This window comes from Orcinus orca, chromosome 2 (genome assembly GCF_937001465.1).
Source record: "Orcinus orca chromosome 2, mOrcOrc1.1, whole genome shotgun sequence".
In the NCBI taxonomy this organism is placed as follows: Eukaryota; Metazoa; Chordata; class Mammalia; order Artiodactyla; family Delphinidae; genus Orcinus; species Orcinus orca.
In genome coordinates, this window is record NC_064560.1 from 107,977,613 (window position 1) to 107,996,853 (window position 19,241).

The window sequence follows — 19,241 nt, forward strand, 5'->3', positions numbered from 1 at the left end:
TCTACATCATAAATAAACGATGAGATAAATAAGTAAGAGTGAAAAGTGCTGTTCAGAGAATTAAATCATGTGATATGAAAGTGACTGGGTGGCTACTTTAGATTGGGTATGTCAATAAGTTCCCTCGGGACTTCCCAGGTGGCGCAGTGGTTGAGAATCCGCCTACAAATGCAGGGGCCACGGGTTCAAGCCCTGGTCTGGGAAGATCCCACATGCTGTGGGGCAACTAAGCTGGTGTGCCACAACTACTGGGCCTGCGCTCTAGAGCCCGTGAGCCACAACTACTGAGTCTATGTGCCACAACTACTGAAGCCCGCGCACCTAGAGCCCGAGTTCTGCAACAAGAGAAGCCACCGCAATGAGAAGCCCACGCACCACAACAAAGAGTAACCCCTGCTCACTGCAACTAGAGAAAGCCCACACGCAGCAACGAAGACCCAATGCAGCCCAAAATTAATTAATTAATTAACTTAAAAAGTAAATAAATAAGTTCCCTCTGAGGAAGTGACATTTAAGCTGATAAGTGAATGCCAGCGTGCCAGGTATTCAGAGAGAGGAGCGTTCCAGCAGGGAGGACTACCAGTACAAAGGCCGGAAGAACCGAAGGCGGCCCATGTGGCTTGAAACGAGCGTGGGAAAACAGTGAAGATGGGGTCAGAGAAGCAGGCACGGACCATGTTATATAAACTTTGTCCTCCAGAGTAGAGTGTTCCGTTTTTTTAAAAAAAATAAATTTATTTATTTATGGCTGTGTTGGGTTTTTGTTGCAGTGGCAGGCTTCTCATTGCGGTGGCTTCTCTTGTTGCAGAGCACGGGCTCTAGGCGCGTGGGCTTCAGCAGCTCCATGGCTTGTGGGATCTTCTGGGACCAGGGCTCGAACCCCTGTCCCCTGCATTGGCAGGTGGACTCTTAACCACTGGGACACCAGGGAAGTCCCGGAGTAGAGCTTTGATTTTATTCTAAGTGTGGTTGGGAGTGACATGATCTGATTTACATTTTCAAAAAGATCTCTCCAGGACAGCTGTGTGGATAATGGGCTGTGGGGAGTGGAAACGGAAACCTGTTTGGAGGAGAGAAGCAACGGTGGTCTGGGGGTGGTCACTGCGGTTTAGGAGAAGGTGGGCGTTTGGGGGACATACATGTGAGAGAGCCTAGGACGGCTGATGAGCAGGTGAATTAAGACTCAGAGCATGTAGGTTTTTGGCTCGAGCACCTGGGTAGTTGGTGGGGAACTGAACAGGGGCTCCGCCGCTTCTAGGAAGAAGGAGGGCTTGAAAAAGTCCCTTCGCCTGCCCGGACCGGGGAACAGTTCAGGTCACGCAGCTGTAAAGAGACACGCCCAGACCCGCTGCCGGTGCTCGCCAGCGCCGGGAGCCTGAGAGAGCCGGGCGGGCGACGCGCGCTGACCCAGCCTCCACTTGCCCCGTGGGGATTTCCGCGGCCTCCGGGCGGGGCCGGAAGAGGAAGTCGGCGCTGCAGTGGCGGCTCCAGCAGCCGCGGCGGCCCCAACCCAACCCCGCTGCCCGCCCCTGTCCGGCCCAGCCACCGAAGCAGCGCCGCGAGGTGACCCCGGAACCCGCCCCGCCTCGCGTCGCGCCGCCGGGCGCTCACCAGGCAGTCTGATGGGGCTGCAGCAACCGCTGACCCCCGCCGCCCTGCTGTGGGGCTTTCTGCTCCCTCTGGTAAGGGGGACGGGCGGGCGCTCGGGCCTCCCCGGGGCGGGGCCGGGCCGGGCCCCCCCACCTGCCGCCGCCGCTGCTGCCGCCTCACCCCCACTGGCTCCCTGCCGGCCTGCCCTCTCCCGCGCCTACGCGGCCTGCTCTGGGTTTTTGCTTTCATACCCATCCCTGTCCCACTACTCCCTTTTGGTCCAGCCCCCATTCCCGTCCTTTGAAGTCCCGGTACCTACCCCCGCGAAAGCTACCTGCCGACCCCCTAATACGACTCGGACTTTGGTGCTTCTCCTCTGTAGTTTCACTGTTCCAGGCGTTTTGAATTGACCTCTGAATTTTATTGTCCAGTCTTTCTTACCGCTGCTTAAGCCGCACTACCCCCAACCCCGAAAGAAGGAAAAAACGTATACGCGATCCCTGGATGTTTAGCAGTTCAAGGACTGCGCTTTAGTTTAATTGCTCTCATACAGATTTTTTTCTTCCTCTAGTTTCTGTTTCGCCTTAGGGCTCATTTGATTCCATTCTGGGGCTTTCTGGTAACAGTAATAATTTAAAATAATTTCTTAAAGAACACACCAAAGTGTAATTCTTTTAGTGGGTTTTAGTGGGTTTCAATTCTCTGCCTCGTTTAAAGGGGAGGAGAGCCGGTTAAGTAACAGTAACAAATATGTGTACACAAGTTTGTTTTCGTAATTAGAGGAAAGTAATAATGTCTTAAAATTCAACACCAAGCAGAAGGTTCAGTGAATGGGTGGTAAGGACGCCAGTGTTAAGTTTTTGTTTCTTGTAAATTTCACTTAGGGAGTTTCAGGTTGGAAACTTTTATGAGCTTTATACAGAATTGGTATGGTGTATGCCTGTCTAGTTCTTTCCATTAGAATGTGTAACTTCTCTGAAAGAGTATATTTTGCTTACTCTCCAGTTTAAATGATTACTACCAGTGAATATATTCAATATGAAAGTGTTTTTAACATTTATTGAGAAACCAAACTCAAAGCCTGAAGTGGTTAAGTGCCTTCCTTGTATTCATAACTTTGCTAGGCAGCATTGGGAAGAATGTATCTAAAAATTGCTTGAGGTGGGTCGGGGGGAGGAGTAGGATATAAAGAGAATAGCAAAGTGGCAGTGTTGGTCTGAATCTTTGAGGTGTTGTTTACCTTGTAATCAGACGTGTCCAGAAGATAATTCAGGTAGTATGTAAATACACATAAAACTATAACCTAGGTATGAAATTTTTTGAGTGTTTTTGCACTCATTTTCATTTGAACTTCTTAAGCTAATTGTAAGAATATATACATGTGTGTATAAATTCCCACCTGTCCTTTCTCAACACAAATTAATAATTAACCTAATAATACATCAATTGCTCAAAAACTCTTATTGAAATTCTTAATAAAAGCTCTGAAGCCTCTCACTAGAAAAATGGAAGCAAAATTTTCATGTAATTTCAAGTGCTTCACAAGTCTAAAGTTTGTCCGTGTTCTAAATTGTAGCTAGTCTGTCTCTCCCATATTCTAGATTTTATTCTTTTTATATTGCACATATATATTTTGTCATATTTCACCATGTTAATCTTGAGTTCTATATTCCCCGGTTGCGGGGTTGTTGTGAGGACTCAGTAGCATTCTTTCACTCCACAAATATTTAGTGTGGTATCTCTTATATGCCAGGAGCTGTGCTGGTAACTGTGAATACACTGACAAGATGTTTCGAAATTGGGAAGATCTTTTTCAGTGCTAACTAGTATTATTGATTTTCTATTTCTTAGTGATTCCATAGTGGATTTTTTTCTTCTACACTCTTTCTTCCTTTAAATTCATGAAAGGATCTCTTTCTCATTCCTTTCCTTTTCTGAGGAACTCAAATAAATCTGGTATCCTTTTTCTCAGCAGGAGCTCTCTCTTTCCTTCTGTTTACTAGATACCTAGTTCCTTTCCTCCACTATTTTAAGTTTTTTGTTATTTTAACCATTTTCTCCCTGAAGCCCTTGTTTACTCCTCTTCCCTACTCTTACAGCCCTAGGTGGCCTCTCTGAGTTCATTTGAATGAATGATGCCAGCTTAATCATTTCATTTCTTCTTTCTGGTCTCTGGAAGCTGGCCCTACTGAGCCTCTTTCCCCTTGGTCATGTTAGAAAAGGGTCATCATGGGCTTCCCTGGTGGCGCAGTGGTTAAGAATCCACCTGCCAATGTAGGGGACAAGGATTCGAGCCCTGGCCTGGGAAGATCCCACATGCCGCGGAGCAACTAAGCCTGTGCACCACAACTACTGAGCCTGCACTCTAGAGCCCGTGAGCCACAACTACTGAGCCCGCGTGCTGCAACTACTGAAGCCTGCGCACCTAGAGCCCATGCTCCACAACAAGAGAAACCACTGCAATGAGAAGCCCTCACACCTCATCGAAGAGTAGCCCCCCCTCACCGCAACTAGAGAAAGCCCATGTGCATCAACGAAGACCCAATGCAGCCAAAAATTAAAAGAAAAAATAAGGGTCATCATCCTCATGTAGAAGCAGCATTTAATCTCCAGAAAGAGTCACATCCTTGTAGAAGAGGCAGAGTATTTAGCATTGGAAAGCCCCTTCAACATCATGTAGCCTACCCTACTCTGTTTGTCCTCATCACATCAGAGTGACCTTACTGTGTATCTTGAACACAAACTACAGCACATCTGGCTGTTTTAATAACTTCTAAACCCATTAAACATTTAAGTCTAGACATGAAAAGAGTGCCTGGCGGGTAATTAATTCTCTCTTGCCTTTGACATATTTCCATATCACACTTGTCCTTCCCTAGTCCAACTCCCACCGCTAGCCCCAACTGTTAGACCTTTATTTTAGTGTTATTCGGACCCAGTCATAGGGTTCTGTTTCAAAGACAATGAGTGAAATTTAGCCTGGATCTGTTTTCTAAAATTGCTTCAGAGTTCTCTGAAGAATCCTGAGTCTTTCTCATAATGTTTTTATAAAAGTTGTATTCATGTTTTCATTACTTCAAAGAATTTGAAGTGTCATATAGCCACATCTTGAGCTTATGAAAATGAAGTGGTAATCAGAATCCCCAACAGGAAAATCTCTTACTGCAATCTGCATTCCTTTGGTATACTACACCAACTCAAAGAGTCTTCTTTAATTCCTTCTCTTCTGTCCTCCTGCCTCAACCTCCTGCAGAAACTAGTAGTGTTCTGCTACCCAACCTATCAGAGACATGCTGAGCTACTGTACTATGGACTGAATCATGTCCTCCCAAAGTCCATATCTTGAAGCACTAACCCCCAGTATTGATGGTATTTGGAGATGGGGCCTTTGGGAGATATTGATAATTAGGTTTAGATGAGGTCAGAGAGTAGGTCCCTTGTGATGGGATTGGTGCCCTTATGAGAAAAGACACCAGAGAGCTTGCTCTCCCTGCCCCCTCCCCCTCTCCCTATCGTATTTTTTTATGGCAGCCCAAGCTGACTAAGATTTTGGTACCAGCAGTGGGGTTCTGTGGTAACAAATACCTAAACATGTGGAAGCAGCTTTGTAACTGGGTAATGGGTAGAGGCTAGAAATATGAACATTAAAGGTGATTCTGGTGAGAACGCAGATGGAAATGAGGAACAGTTTATTGGAAACTAGAGGAAAGGCAATTCTTGTCATAAAATGGTAAAGAACTTGGCTGAACTATGTTCTAGTGTTGTGTGGAAGGAAGAATTGTAAGCAGTGAAATATATTTAGCTGAGGAGATTTCTAAGCAAAGCATTGGAGGAGCAGCTTGGTTCTTTCTAACTGCTTTTAGTGAAATGCAAAGGGGAGAGAGGAATTGAAGAAGGAATTGTTAAGCAAAAAGGAACCAGAATTTGAAGATTTGGAAAATTCTCAGCCTATCCATGTTGCAAAAAAAAAAAAAAAAAAAAAAGAGAGAGAAAGTTTGTTCTGGAAAGAACACTAAGAGTGTGGCTGAACAATCACTTGATAAGTAGCTTATGGGATTCTATGAGCAAAAACACTGCCACTTTTAACTCCGGGGGAAGGAGACAGGATGAAATGAAGAAAGGCTGTTGGACCTTTTGGATCTGACAGGATGGGATGATAGAGCTATTAGGCTGTGAACGTGCATTATTCTTCAAGAAGAGGGATAAATGACCCCCAAAGGTGATTCAGAGATCATCAGGGCCACAACTTCAGTTTCAACAAGCCTTTTGGCCTCTACCAGGAGCCTTGGGGGTGGTATCCCACAGAACCAAAGGCTACCCCACAGAGCCATGGGGGTGACACTTCCTCCCCAGTGGGCCTGGAAAGTGGGACATAGAGCCAAAAAGGATACTTCTTGAGCCTTAAGATCTATGTCTTACTAGGTTTTTGACTTCCTTGGGTCCCCTCATCCCTTTCTTCCTTCTGATTTCTTCTTTTGGAATGGGAATGTCTATCCTATACCTGTCCCACCATTATATTTTGGAAGCACATAACTTGTCTGGTTTTACAGGTTCACAGCTGGAGAGGAATCTTACCTCATGAAGAATCTTGCATCTCACCCATATCAGATTTAGACGACATTTAGATGAGCTTTTGGACTTTTTAGAGTTGATGCTGGAATGAATTAAGACTTTTAGGGCTGTGGGATGGAATGAATATAAATATTTTGCATGTGAGAAGGATATGAATTTTGGGAGCCAGGGGAGAAATGCTGTGAACTGAATTGTGTGCCTCTGAATTCTCATGTTGAAGCCCTAACTCCCAGTGTGATGGTATTTGGAGATTGACTGGACCTTTGAGGATAATTAGGTTTAGATGAGGTTATCAGGGTGGGGCCCTTACAATGGGATTATTGCCTTGCTCTCTCTCCCTCTGCCCCCCACAACCATGTGAGGACACAGTGAAAAGGTGGCTCTCTACAAGCCAGGAAGAGAGCCCTTACTAGAACTGGACCATGCTGGCACCTTGAAACGTCTAGGCTCCAGGCTGTGAAAAATAAATTTCTGTTGTTTAAACCACCTAGTCTGTGGTACATGTCTAAGCCCAAGCTTAGACATGCTGGTTATGTCACATTCCTCCTTTAACTGTCAGATTCTTCACAATCAGAGCTGTCTCTGTGGATTCTGCATCCCATTGTCCAATTTTTAAGTCACTAATTGCTGTGTTATCTCCTTCTCAAAATACAACACCTAAACATACATCTCCTTAGAATCTCAAAATGATCCTGAGAGAAGTTTCAGGAAGATTACAATTTGTCCTAGACCAGATAGAAAGTCATGAAAAAGAGGACTAGAACCCAGAGTTTCTAAGACATTTGTTTATACATTTCCACTAAGTGGTTTTTTTTTTTGATCAAAAATAGATCACAAGACTGATTGGAAAAATTTGTGAATTTATTTTCATGAAAAAAGGTTTAAAGATAGAAGTCATGTTTATTATATATTTAATATTTATCTTTGTTAAAAATTTACCTGAAATTGGTTCTGTTTACAGAAATCTAGACCATAAAGTCTCCAGGTATGGATTCTTACCCCAAGATACTAAATTTTTTTTCAAAAATTTCATTGCCTTTAGGCCAGAATTTGCCAAATGTTACCACGTCCTGTGGTCTTAAATCAACTCTTATTTACCTGCCTGGCCTTTTACGCATTTGAGTTTATGAATTCTAGTGTAAATTGTAAATTCTATAATAGTTAAGTAGTAAGATTACTTAAGGAAACCCAGGGAGAAGGCTGGATCTAGGCCCCATGAAGGAGAAGCTACCTGACTCATTCTCTGCTGTCTCCCTTAGCACCTCATAGTTTGCAGAGTACTGAATGAAGAATGGTTACCTTGTCTCTTCCCTCCACCCTAGTACATCTTAGCCTGTTACATGCCCCAGATTCTCCAAGTGTAAGGAATGATCCTGGGGATCTACTTTCCCCATGTCCCACAGACTCCTCTGATTCTCTATAAATCCCTGTTTGGTGCCCTAGCTCCCACTGAGCCACTAATTAAGTAATCAAGATTTCACTTCATCTCTGAGGGTCTGAGTCTAGTCAGTTTCAGTGCATGGTTTCCATAAACCTTGAATATTGGAAGTAGGAGTAGAAAGAACATAGATTGTCTTGATTATCTAACTTATTAGTGAGGAAAGAGGCATAGAAAATATAATAGTGAATAGTGAATCTGGAAGTTATTTAGACCTGGCTTTGGAACATGTGTCATTCAGACATATAACCCCAATTCTGCCTTTCTTGTAGAGGCTGCTTTCAACTCTTAATGTATTGCTATTGACTTAAAACTCAATCTGTGTAAGGAGAAAGATATTTGTAAAGAAAAGGATACCTCCTACATTGCTATGAAATAAGGGTAATGGGTAGATGACTATTACTCTTTGGCATCTAGCACTCAGTGATTACATTTTAACTTTTTACCTTCTGGTTTAGAAATAATTTTTTTTTAAATTGCTAGTTCTCATTTTAAATAAATTCTGTTTATTAGCAAAACTTGCCCCAAACCCCTAGCCCTCATATTTGGTATCTAAAGATAGAGGAGTAGTTTAATTTGTAGATTTTATGAAGAAAGATTGTAAGGGGGGTTCATTGGAGAGAGAGTTCATCATATTCACACATTGTCCCTTGAAACCAAAGGATTAAGTATATCTAATGGATAACAATATGAATAATGTGAACCATGTTTAATTGACAGACTGTGGAGGTGGGTGGGGAAGCTGGGACCCAGTGATACAAATGCTGAAGAGTTTTGAGTGAACTTATGGGTGAAATGGGGGAACTGCTGGCCAATACATGAACGTTGGCTACACCAGCATACTGCAGGTACAGTGTGACTTTCACCTCTTAAGAAAATTCCTAGGAGAACCCGAGTAATGTCTGGAAATCTGATGAGTTTCACTGCTATTCATGATGAAGTCTATAACCATGTACTCTGCAGACCAACATCAGAGCATCACTTGGAAGCTTGTTAGAAATGTATAATCATGGGCTCCTCCTAAGACCTGCTGGATCAGAATCTGATTTTAACAGAACATTAAATTCAAGAAGCACTGATTTATAATAAAGGGTAAGAAATTGTTGCCCAGATTACTCACCATAATCTCTAAGAAAAAAGAAGAGCCATGCTTGACTAATCTTTTAAGGCTTTTAAAGGGAATTAAATATATACGTAGGTAAAAGTTAGCATTGTATTAGTCAGAGCTCCATCATGATGAGGTGAAAATGGGCCAAGATACAGAGTCCTGGCAGACCCAAAGTATGGCGTGGATTCAGGGTAGGGGGTAGTATATTAGATAAATTTTTAGCTAAAGAATTTTTATTTTCAAAAGGAATGTGTGAAGACTTAAATTTGGAAAGTAGATCCAGTGCTGGTAGATACCTTTTGAAGGAGAAAGAAGAGTAGAAGGCAAACTAAACCTGTGAAACAAAGTCACAGAAGAATTGAACTGTGCTATTAGCTTGGACAGGAGTAGAAAGGCCTGTTTCCTAGGTTAATATTGGGCTGGTGAGTCAGCATCAGGAGGCCGTTTGAACAGAGGCCAGGAATACAAATGCCCATGCTTGGGACTACCAAGAGACTGGAGTATAAAGCATAGATATAGCCTCAAGAGACAGGGACGTGAAGGTCAGTGCAAGACTGACTCAGTGAAAGTACACTGATGAAATAAAGCTCTTTATATATGTCCTATTGTTTAAGCTCTGATTGGTTTGGGAAAATGAGGAAATAGGACACCTGCAAGGATGTGAGTATAGTGTACTCCATTACAGTTGAGGTGTTTTTAGACTTTGAGTAATCATTTGGCACTTATCATACCAAAAATTATTTAGGAGAAAAATGAGCAAAAGAATAGGCAACTCTGACATTAAGATAGACTTAAACATTGATTTAAAAAGAAGATGATATGGAATAAGACTGAAGTCAAGTGATCTGGGTAAAGTAAATTTGGAAATGTTCACAAACAACAGGCATCCGATGAATTTTTATGTGAGGTATATTTGAATCGGAAAAACAGGAAGTACTGCTTCACACTGTGGGCTAGTAAACTTGCTTCCCTTGCGTGTGAGGATCAAGCAAGATGTGGAATATAAAGATTTGATGGCCATGAAGAGCACTTGATTCCACCGCCAGTGGTTGTAGGAACTGCCATTAAGAGGCAGGATTTGGGGTGAGCAGTAAGGAGCATTTGTCATAGGGAAAGGAATTCCATGAAACTCTAGAGTCCTAGAAGTGGGGGTACTTGGAAGAGGGTAAGGAAAGGAGTTAGAGTTTGGTATGTTTAGGGTGTGGGAGGAACTAATTGGGTATTAGAGGAATTTGAGTGGTGGTAGGAGACCCATGCCCAGAATCACAGCAGAGAGGGAGTTAACAGCTAATGCAGAGATATATATGACCAATATTAAAACTGGAGGGTGATGATTGGGTACTAAGGGGTGCTGGCAGATCTAGCTGCATAAGGGAACTTGAAGTGATAGCAGAGCTGAAAGACTGCTGGTCTGGGTTTTAGAGAGCTCAATTCTAATCTGGCCCCTGAGACTTCATTTTGATCATTTTGGACCTGTTTGAGCTGTGAAATGAAGGGACTAGATATCCCTAAATCCCTTCAAGCTCTTGATACTAAGCTTTTTACTAAGAGAATATTTTCATTATTAGTTGAAAATATAAACAGATATTTTTTAAGGGTTGAGTAAAGTCATAGAAGACCACATAAAGACCACAATTGATTACAAAGGAAAATTCAGATGTCTTGAAGCATGTTTCTAACTTGAAAAATATAAAGGAAGGTATCCTGTCCATCCACCGTAGGGTCTTTGTCAGATGATCTAATACTAGCGCAGGTAGACCACAGGTCTTTCCTGATTTGGTACTTGTAATGTTTAAAGGGACGCTTGAGCTTCAGGCCTCTGTGCTTCCCAACCTAACTGGCCCACAGTGATGTGGTTTCTACTACAGTTGGCCCTTGAACAACATGGGTTTAAACTGCGCGGGTCCACTTATACTTGGATTTTTTTCAATACATATACGTTGTTTATGATCTACAATTTGTTGAATTTGTGTGGAATCAAATCTATGGGATTTGAGCATACCTGGATTTTGTTATCTGTCCTGGAACCAGTCTCCCTCAGATACCGAGGGATGACTGTGCTCTTGTTCCCATATAGCTTTTGCTGCTCAAGATTGGGCCCATAAAGCAGCAGCATCAGGATCACCTGGGAGCTTGTTAGACATGCAGAATCCCACATTCCACCCAGGCCAACTGAATCAGAATCTCCATTTTAATATGATCACTAAGTGATTTGTATGCACGTTAAATCTTGAGAAGCACTGCTCATATAGCTATGGTACTCAAACCTTAACAAGCATCAAAATCTCCATAAGGCCTTGTTAAAAATAAACTTCTCAGAGTTTCTGATTCAGTAGGTCTGGAATAGGGTCCAAAAATTTGCATTTCCAACACCCTAAGAACTACTAAAGCTTTTACTAGAGACTGACTTAAATCATATTCTGTTTGTCATTATCTTTTTCAGGTTTCTTTTTAATCTTCCCAGTAAGACTATAATTTCTTGTTTAGTGTTTCTTGGTGGGGGCAGATTTATTGAGATATAGTTCATATACCATAAAATTCACCCATTTAAAGTGTACAATTCAGTGGCTTTTAGTATATTTACAGATATGTACAACCGTTACTATAGTCAATTTTAAAACATCTACATCACCTCAAAAAGAAACCAAATAGGTAGAGCACAGAGGATTTTTAGGGCAATAAAACTACTTCATATTCCATACGATACTGTAGTGGTGTATACATGTCATTACATATTTGTCAAAACCTATAGAATGTAAAACACCAGGAAAGACCCTAAATGTAAAATGTGGACTTTAGGTGGTAATGAATTGTCAGTGTAGGTTCATAGATGGTAACAAACGTTAATAATGGAGGTTGGAGGGAGGCTATGCGTGTGTGTGGTAAGGGGATATGTAGGAACACTGTACTTCATGCTCAGTTTTGCTGTGACCCTAAAGGTGATCTAAAACATAAGGTCTATTTTAAAAAAAGAAAGAAAGAAACCTCATATTCTGTAGCTATCACCCCCATCCCCACATCCTACCAAACCCTAAGCAACCACTAATCATCTTGTATTTCTTCTGCATTGTGCAAGTACTTGGCAAGGTGCTAGATGTATTATTAATAATAATAGTTACCATTTATTAAGAGCTTAATATGTGTAAACATTTGCATCATCTGACTTAATCATCATGACAGCTCTGTGAGGTCTGGACATTTTTTGTCATCTCAAAGCTGAGGAGGGAATCCCCTGGAGGTCCAGTGGTTAGGACTCCGTGCTTTTACTGCCAGGGCCCAGGTTTAATCCCTGGTCGGGGAACTAAGATCCCGCAAGCCTCGAGGCGGGACCAAAAGCAAAAAACAAAAAAACCAAGATGTTGACGCTTAAACAGTTTAAATGACTTGTAACATAGCCAGTAAATGGTGAAATTGCCATTCTGTCCCAGGTCTCTAACTCCAGAACATACGATATCTATTGTTGATAAACTGAATTTTCAAAACTATATCATCTCTATGAGAAATTTTACTAAGATGTTAAAATGTAGTGGAAATGCTTAAGTTATTTGGGTATATTAGCTTGCTCATGAAATTTGCTGCATGTTGCACATCCAATATGAACTATTCTACAATTATGTATGGTTATACTTTCCTCTCTCATACTAATCTTCCACTAAAATTTGTGTTTTGCCTTAGTAATTCCCATATCAATGAATTTTGCTTATATCAATGATAAATTTTCTACCACTGTAGAAAAGACTGTAATCTGTCTATAGCAATAAATGTTACTCATAGTTGGATACCTTTGTACTTCCTTGTACTTTTAAGCTTTTTAAAAAATCCCTTAGCTTTTGTAATTATAAAAGTAACACTGACTATTATACAGTTGTGTAAGAGGAGGTAGTGTATATGTATCAATATGGAAAATCTAACATATAAAATTTAAATTTTACGGCTTAAAGACTTAAATATAAGATGTGACACCATAATACTCTTAGAAGAGAACATAGGCAAAACATTCTCTGACATAAATCATACCAGTGTTTTCTTTGGTCAATCTCCCAGGGCAATAGAAATAAAAGCAAAAATAAACAAATGAGACCTAATCAAACTTACAAGCTTTTGTACAGCAAAGGAAATCATAAACAAAATGAAAAGACAAACCTACAGACTGGGAGAAAGTATTTGCAAATGAGGCAACCCACAAGGGCTTGATTTCCAAAATATTCAAACAGCTCATACAAGTCAACAACAAAAGAACAACCCAATTGAAAAATGGGCAAATGAGCTAAATAGACATTTCTCCAAAAAGACATACAGGGCTTCCCTGGTGGCGTAGTGGTTGAGAGTCTGCCTGCCGATGCAGGGGACACGGGTTCGTGGCCCGGTCTGGGAAGATCCCACATGCCGCAGAGCAGCTGGGCCCGTGAGCCATGGCCGCTAAGCCTGCACGTCTGGAGCCTGTGCTCTGCAACAGGAGAGGCCACAACAGTGAGAGGCCCGCGTACGACAAAAAAAAACCAAAAACCAAAAAACTATAATGAGGTACCACCTCACACCAGTCAGAATGGCCAGCATTGAAAAGTCTACAAATAGCAAATACTGGAGAGGGTATAGAGAAAAGGAAACCCTCCTACACTGTTGGTGGGAATGTAAATTGATGCAGCCACTATGGAAAACAGTATGGAGGTTCCTCAAAAAGCTAAAAATAGAGTTGCCATATGATCCTGCAATCCCATTCCTGGGCGTATATCCAGAGAAAACTATAATTCAAGAAGATACATGCACCCCAGTGTTCATAGCAGTACTATTTACAGTAGCAGAGACATAGAAGCAGCCTAAATGTCCATCAACAGATGAATGGATAAAGAAGATGTGGTACACATATACTATGGAATACTACTCAGCCATAAAAAAGAATGCAATAATGCCACTTGAAGCAACATGGACGGACCTAGAGATTATCATACTAAGTGAAGTAAGTCAGAAAGAGACAAATACCATATGATATCACTTACATGTGGAATCTAAAATATGACACAAACTTATCTATGAAACAGAAACAGACTCACAGACATAGAGAACAGACTTGTGGTTGCCAAGGGGGAGGGGCGTGGGGGAGGGAAGGATTGGGAGTTTGGGATTAGCAGGTGCAAACTATTATATATAGGATGGACTACAAGGTCCTATTGTATAGCACAGGGAACTATATTCAATATCCTGTAATAAACCATAATGGAAAAGAATATATATATGACAGAATCGCTTTGCTATACAGTAGAGACTAACATTGTAAATCGGTTATACTTCAAAGAAATAAACTTTAAAAAGTAAAATTTGAGAAAAGCTACACAGTAGTATATATAGTATGATCCCATATGTGTAAAACAGACAACAATGTATATGTTTGAGATCTATCTATCTATCTATCTATCTATCTATCTATCGGGTTGGCCAAAAGTTTCATTCGGTTTTTCCATAAGATGGCTCTGGTAAGGCTTAGTTGTCTTTAACTTCATTCGAAGCAATTTTGTTAGATTGTAATGTGACAGTTGTCATATCAGCGTGCATTAAAAAAAATCAAAATTGGTGAATTTTTGTATAGCCATTATTAAATTGAAGATGGGAGAAAAAAGCAACGTTTTCAGCATATTATGCTTCATTATTTCAAGACAGGTAAAAATGCAACTGAAACGCAAAAAGAGAGTTGGGTAGTGTATGGAGAAGGTTCTGTGACTGATCGAACGTGTCAAAAGTGGTTTGCAAAGTTTCATGCTGGAGATTTCTCACTGGACGATGCTCCATGGTCGGGTAGACCAGTTGAGGTCGATAGCGATCAAACCGAGACATTAATTGAGAACAATCAACTTTATACCGTGCAGGAGATAGCCAACACACTCAAAATATCCAAGTCAAACGTTGAAAATCATTTGCAATAACTTGGTTATGTTAATCACTTTGAAGTTTGGGTTCCACATAAGTTAAGTGAGAAAAACCTCCTTGACCATATTTCCTCACGCGATTCTCTACTGAAACGTAACGAAGTTTCTGTTTTTAAAACAAATTGTAATGGGTGATGAAAAGTGAATGCTGTACAATAATGTGGTATAGATGAGATTGTGGGGCAAGTGAAATGAACCACCACCAACCACACCAAAGGCCGGTCTTCAACCAAAGAAGGTGATGTTGTGTATATGGTGGGATTGGAAGGGGGTCCTCTATGATGAGCTCCTTCCAGAAAACCAAATGATTAATCCCAACAGGTACTTCTCCCAAGTAGACCAACTGAAAGCAGCACTTGATGAAAAGTGTCCAGAATCAGTTAAGAGAAGATGCATAATCTTCCATCAGGATAACGCAAGACCTCATGTTTCTTTGATGACCAGGCAAAAATTGTACAGCTTGGCTGGGAAGTTCTGATTCATCCGCCATATTCACCAGACATTGCACCTTTGGGTTTCCATTTATTTTGGTCTTTACAAAATTCTCTTAATGGAAATCATTTCCTTTCCCTGGAATACTGTAAAAGGCACCTGGAACAGTTCTTTGCTCAAAAATATAAAAAGTTTTGGGAAGAGGGAATTATGAAGTTGCCTGAAAAATGGCAGAAGGTAGTGGAACAAAAGGGTGAATACGTTGTTCAATAAAGTTCTTGGTGAAAATGAAAAATGTGTCTGTTATTTTTACTTAAAAACCGAAGGAACTTTTTGGCCAACCCAACATCTATCTATCTTAAATATTCATAGATAGTATCTGGAAAGACATAAGAGAAGCCCCTAAGGGGTGACTGTGAGAACCAGGATGAGAGGAGAGGGACTTCATACCTTTTTGTTTTGTTTGATTATTTCTTTCCTTTTTAAATTTTCTCATTCCAATCTTTTTACACCCTCATCTTTGCTTTTGTTTTCCTCTCCTTTTTTTTAATAGCCTGATCTCTCTCCACATCATTCTTTAGGTTCACATTACAGTACAAATACATATAGGGAGCTTTGAGGGGGGGGTCATTTTTATAAAAATAGAAAACACTATAAATATCTTTCTGGAACTTGCTTTTCTCACCATGGACATCTATTTCTACAGGTAGATCTAGTTATTTCTTTTTTTAAATTTTTTAATAAATTTATTTATTCATTTATTTATTTTTGGCTGCGTTGGGTCTTTATTGCTGCTCACTGGCTTTCTCTAGTTGTGGCAAGTGGGGCTACTTTTTGTTGTGGTGTGTGGGCTTCTCATTGCGGTGGCTTCTCTTTGCTGTGGAGCATGGACTCTAGGCGCTCAGGCTTCAGTAGTTGTGGCATGCGGGCTCTAGAGCTCAGGCTCAGTAGTTGTGGCGCACGGGCTTAGTTGCTCCACGGCATGTGGGATATTTCCAGACCAGGGCTCGGACCTGTGCCCCCTGCATTGGCAGGCAGACTCTTAACCACTGCACCACCTGGGAAGTCCTCTAGTTCTTTCTTTTTAATAGCTGTGTACTATGCATACCATAATGTAATGGATTCTTATCTGTGGAAGATGTTTTTTGTTTTTGCTATAACATATTGCAGTGAATGTCCTCGTACATCTATCTTTGTATAATCTTTGTGCATTATGTAATACATCTGTAGGATATGAATCAGAGAATTATAAGTATTAAAAAAGTTTGATTGATATTGCCAATTGTCTATTGTAAAGGTTATACCACTTCAGCAGTGTGCATTGTTAAAACCCAAATCCTAATTTAAATACAGTTCTCTCTAAAAGGAGCTTAGTAGAATTACTGGTTCCAACCTATGGCAGGTAAAGGATAAAGTCAGCCTAAAACAAGGAAGTCCTCAAAGACTAATGGGGTCTTGCCAAAAGGATACAAAGAGCAAGGTGGAAGAGGCCCTACTGGCCAAATTTGGGGTAATTTGAACATCAGACAAATAATTGTAATTGCACTACATTGAATTTTAAAAAGTCAATTAATCTCTAGTGATAGTAAACAAAAGGTGGTAGAGAGAGAGAGTAAAGCTCTTTTTTTTTTTAGAAAAGAAGAGTACAAGGGCTTCTGTGGTGGTGCAGTGGTTAAGAATCCACCTGCCAATGCAGGGGACACGGGTTCAAGCCCTGGTCTGGGAGGTTCCCACATGCCGCGGAGCAACTAAGCCCGTGCTCCACAACTACTGAGCCTGTGCTCTAGGGCCCGCGTGCCACAACTACTGAGCCTGCGAGCCACAACTACTGAGGCCATGTGCCACAACTGCTGAGCCTGTGCTCTAGAGCCCGTGTGCCACAACTCCTGAAGCCTGCGTGCCTAGAGCCCGTGCTCCGCAACAAGAGAAGCCGCTGCAATGAGAAGCCCGCACACTGCAACGAAGAGTAGCCCCCGCTTGCTGCAACTAGAGAAAGGCCACACGCAGCAATGAAGACCCAACGCAGCCAAAAATAAATAAATAAAATAAATTTATAAAAAAAAAAGAAGAGTACAAGCTAATAAATATAGAGGATTGACATTCACCATTTCACAACCCCCAACATAATATGTAAAATTAAATTCAGGCATGGAGGCTAAAACACTAGGTGATAAGTTGCTGAACTGTTCACATTGTACTACAGATTACTTACTAATCACAAGGGGAAAAAATATTTAACTTTACACTGGAGAAACCCTGCAGTTACTATGTTAACCAAATAATCAAACTCAGCATTGCTAATAGCGGGACATCCTGATATCATGCGCCATTTTGTTGGGTGCAATAAGAAGTACCCATTTTGTTGGGTGCAATAAGAAGTACCCAATTCACTTACATAGTATTCTTTAAAAAATATTTAATGTCATAAGGGTCTAATCAACCCTTATGATTATCTGTAAAATTACCAGCAATAGTTAGAACTGTAGATGATGTTAGTGTGACCTTACGTAGGTTGTTAGTAACTACTCTGAGTCTCAGAGCCATCATTTATAAAACAGTGACAGTGAATCAAATAAATGTATGACAATAACCTAAATATACTTTGTTGAATTTGTGTAGTTTGTTTACACCTAAAAATAGTTTGTATACAGTAAGAATTTAACATATCAGTTTACCTCTCCTGTCAGAATCCATTCATAGCCACCAAGTATATAGCTGAATGAAAACTACATTTCTTTTTTCCAGAAGTAGATTCCTTATGTAATTACTTTATGTAATCTGATGGCATGTTTCAAGAATTCCCTATACTTGTTTAGATCCATAAGCTAATAAAGTCCCAAGTATGCTAGAAAGTTTTCTAATCTCGAATGTTCAAGGGAGATTTCAGGTAGGAGAGCATGGATTAGAGCATTTCTGTACTTCTTAGACATGTAAATTGACTTCTATGTAATAAACAATTTTATAGATCAAAAATGATCAAATATCAGCAGTTTCCTGTAGCTCGACCTAATGCATGCTTTAGTGGCAGAGGCTTAGTAGTACAACATATTTATCTGCCAAACAATCATTTTTCTCCCTTATGTTGTAGAGTAAGATTTTCTCAAAGGAGGAGAGAGGAAGGATCTGGACTGATGCAAGTTTGAAGGGAATTGAGATGTGGAGTGGTATTCTAGTTATCTTAGGCTGTTTCTTCATGTCATAGGCTCCACTCCCACCCCCCACCCCCATGTACAATGGATGTTCTTTTTAGTCACTTCTTACCTCTTGTCTCTCTTTTCTAGGTAGTGAGAAATGAGGTAAAAGGAACGAACATGTTTCTATATCTTCTTTTTCCACTCTAAACTCTAGACTGGTCTTTTGGAATAGGCAGTTGCAGGGTCTTGAAAACTTGAGATTTCCAGTTGCTCTGGTTCTCTTCCAAAGATAGCACTTAGAAATAATGATACCTTTTTTTTTTTTTCACCCCAGTTACTCGTAGAATATGGAAGGTAATATAGGTTGAGGGACTTCAAGTTCATTTTCTTTTATAGAATATGAACAATGGAATAATAACTCATAAGAGATTGGGAAATAAAGTTTCAGACTGTAAAGGGAGTATTGAACTTATAAAATCATAACAAGATTCCTCCCTGGGATATGGCCCTTATAACAAGGGCCTGTAAGAAAGTGACTTATCTTCCTTAAAGAATGTGTTCTGGGCAACCATGTACAGTTTTACCACTTCCTCAAACAAGAAGAAATCAATTTATTGGAGGACCTTCCCCCTTAAGGAAATGTGGTCAAACCTGTATATAAATAGCTTTATTAAAATCCTTAGTTCTTGGCAAGCCGAATTATTGCCACTGTGAAAATTATTGTTTGTGTCCTAGACAGCTGCTCAGGAAGCAATCCTGCATGCATCTGGAAATGGCATGCCTTCACCATCTAAGGACTACTGCATGCTATATAACCCTCATTGGACAGCTCTTCCAAGTACCCTAGAAAACGCAGTAAGTAAATCACAGCTTCTATTTATTTATAAACATAAAAATATTGAATGGTAAGAATGAGTGATTATTATGTTTTAGAATGTAAACTAGTTATATTATGATTAATAAATATTTATTGCTTTTGCTTAAGTATTTCTGTCTGTGAGAAAAACAAGTTAGAGAATTTAAAAATACTTGCCTCAAAATAAATA

General features: G+C 40.6%; 1 protein-coding gene across 1 annotated transcript in view; it reads left to right on the plus strand.

Moving 5' to 3' along the window:
* Nucleotides 1-1,450: 1,450 nt before the first annotated feature.
* SPPL2A (signal peptide peptidase like 2A) overlaps nucleotides 1,451-19,241 on the plus strand; it is a 52,366-nt gene continuing 34,575 nt past the window's right edge. Inside the window, exons 1-2 of the mRNA XM_004281277.4 lie at nucleotides 1,451-1,682; nucleotides 18,931-19,050. Coding sequence (XP_004281325.2) covers nucleotides 1,623-1,682; nucleotides 18,931-19,050 — 180 coding nt within the window. The 5' untranslated portion in view covers nucleotides 1,451-1,622. The remainder of the gene's footprint in view (nucleotides 1,683-18,930; nucleotides 19,051-19,241) is intronic.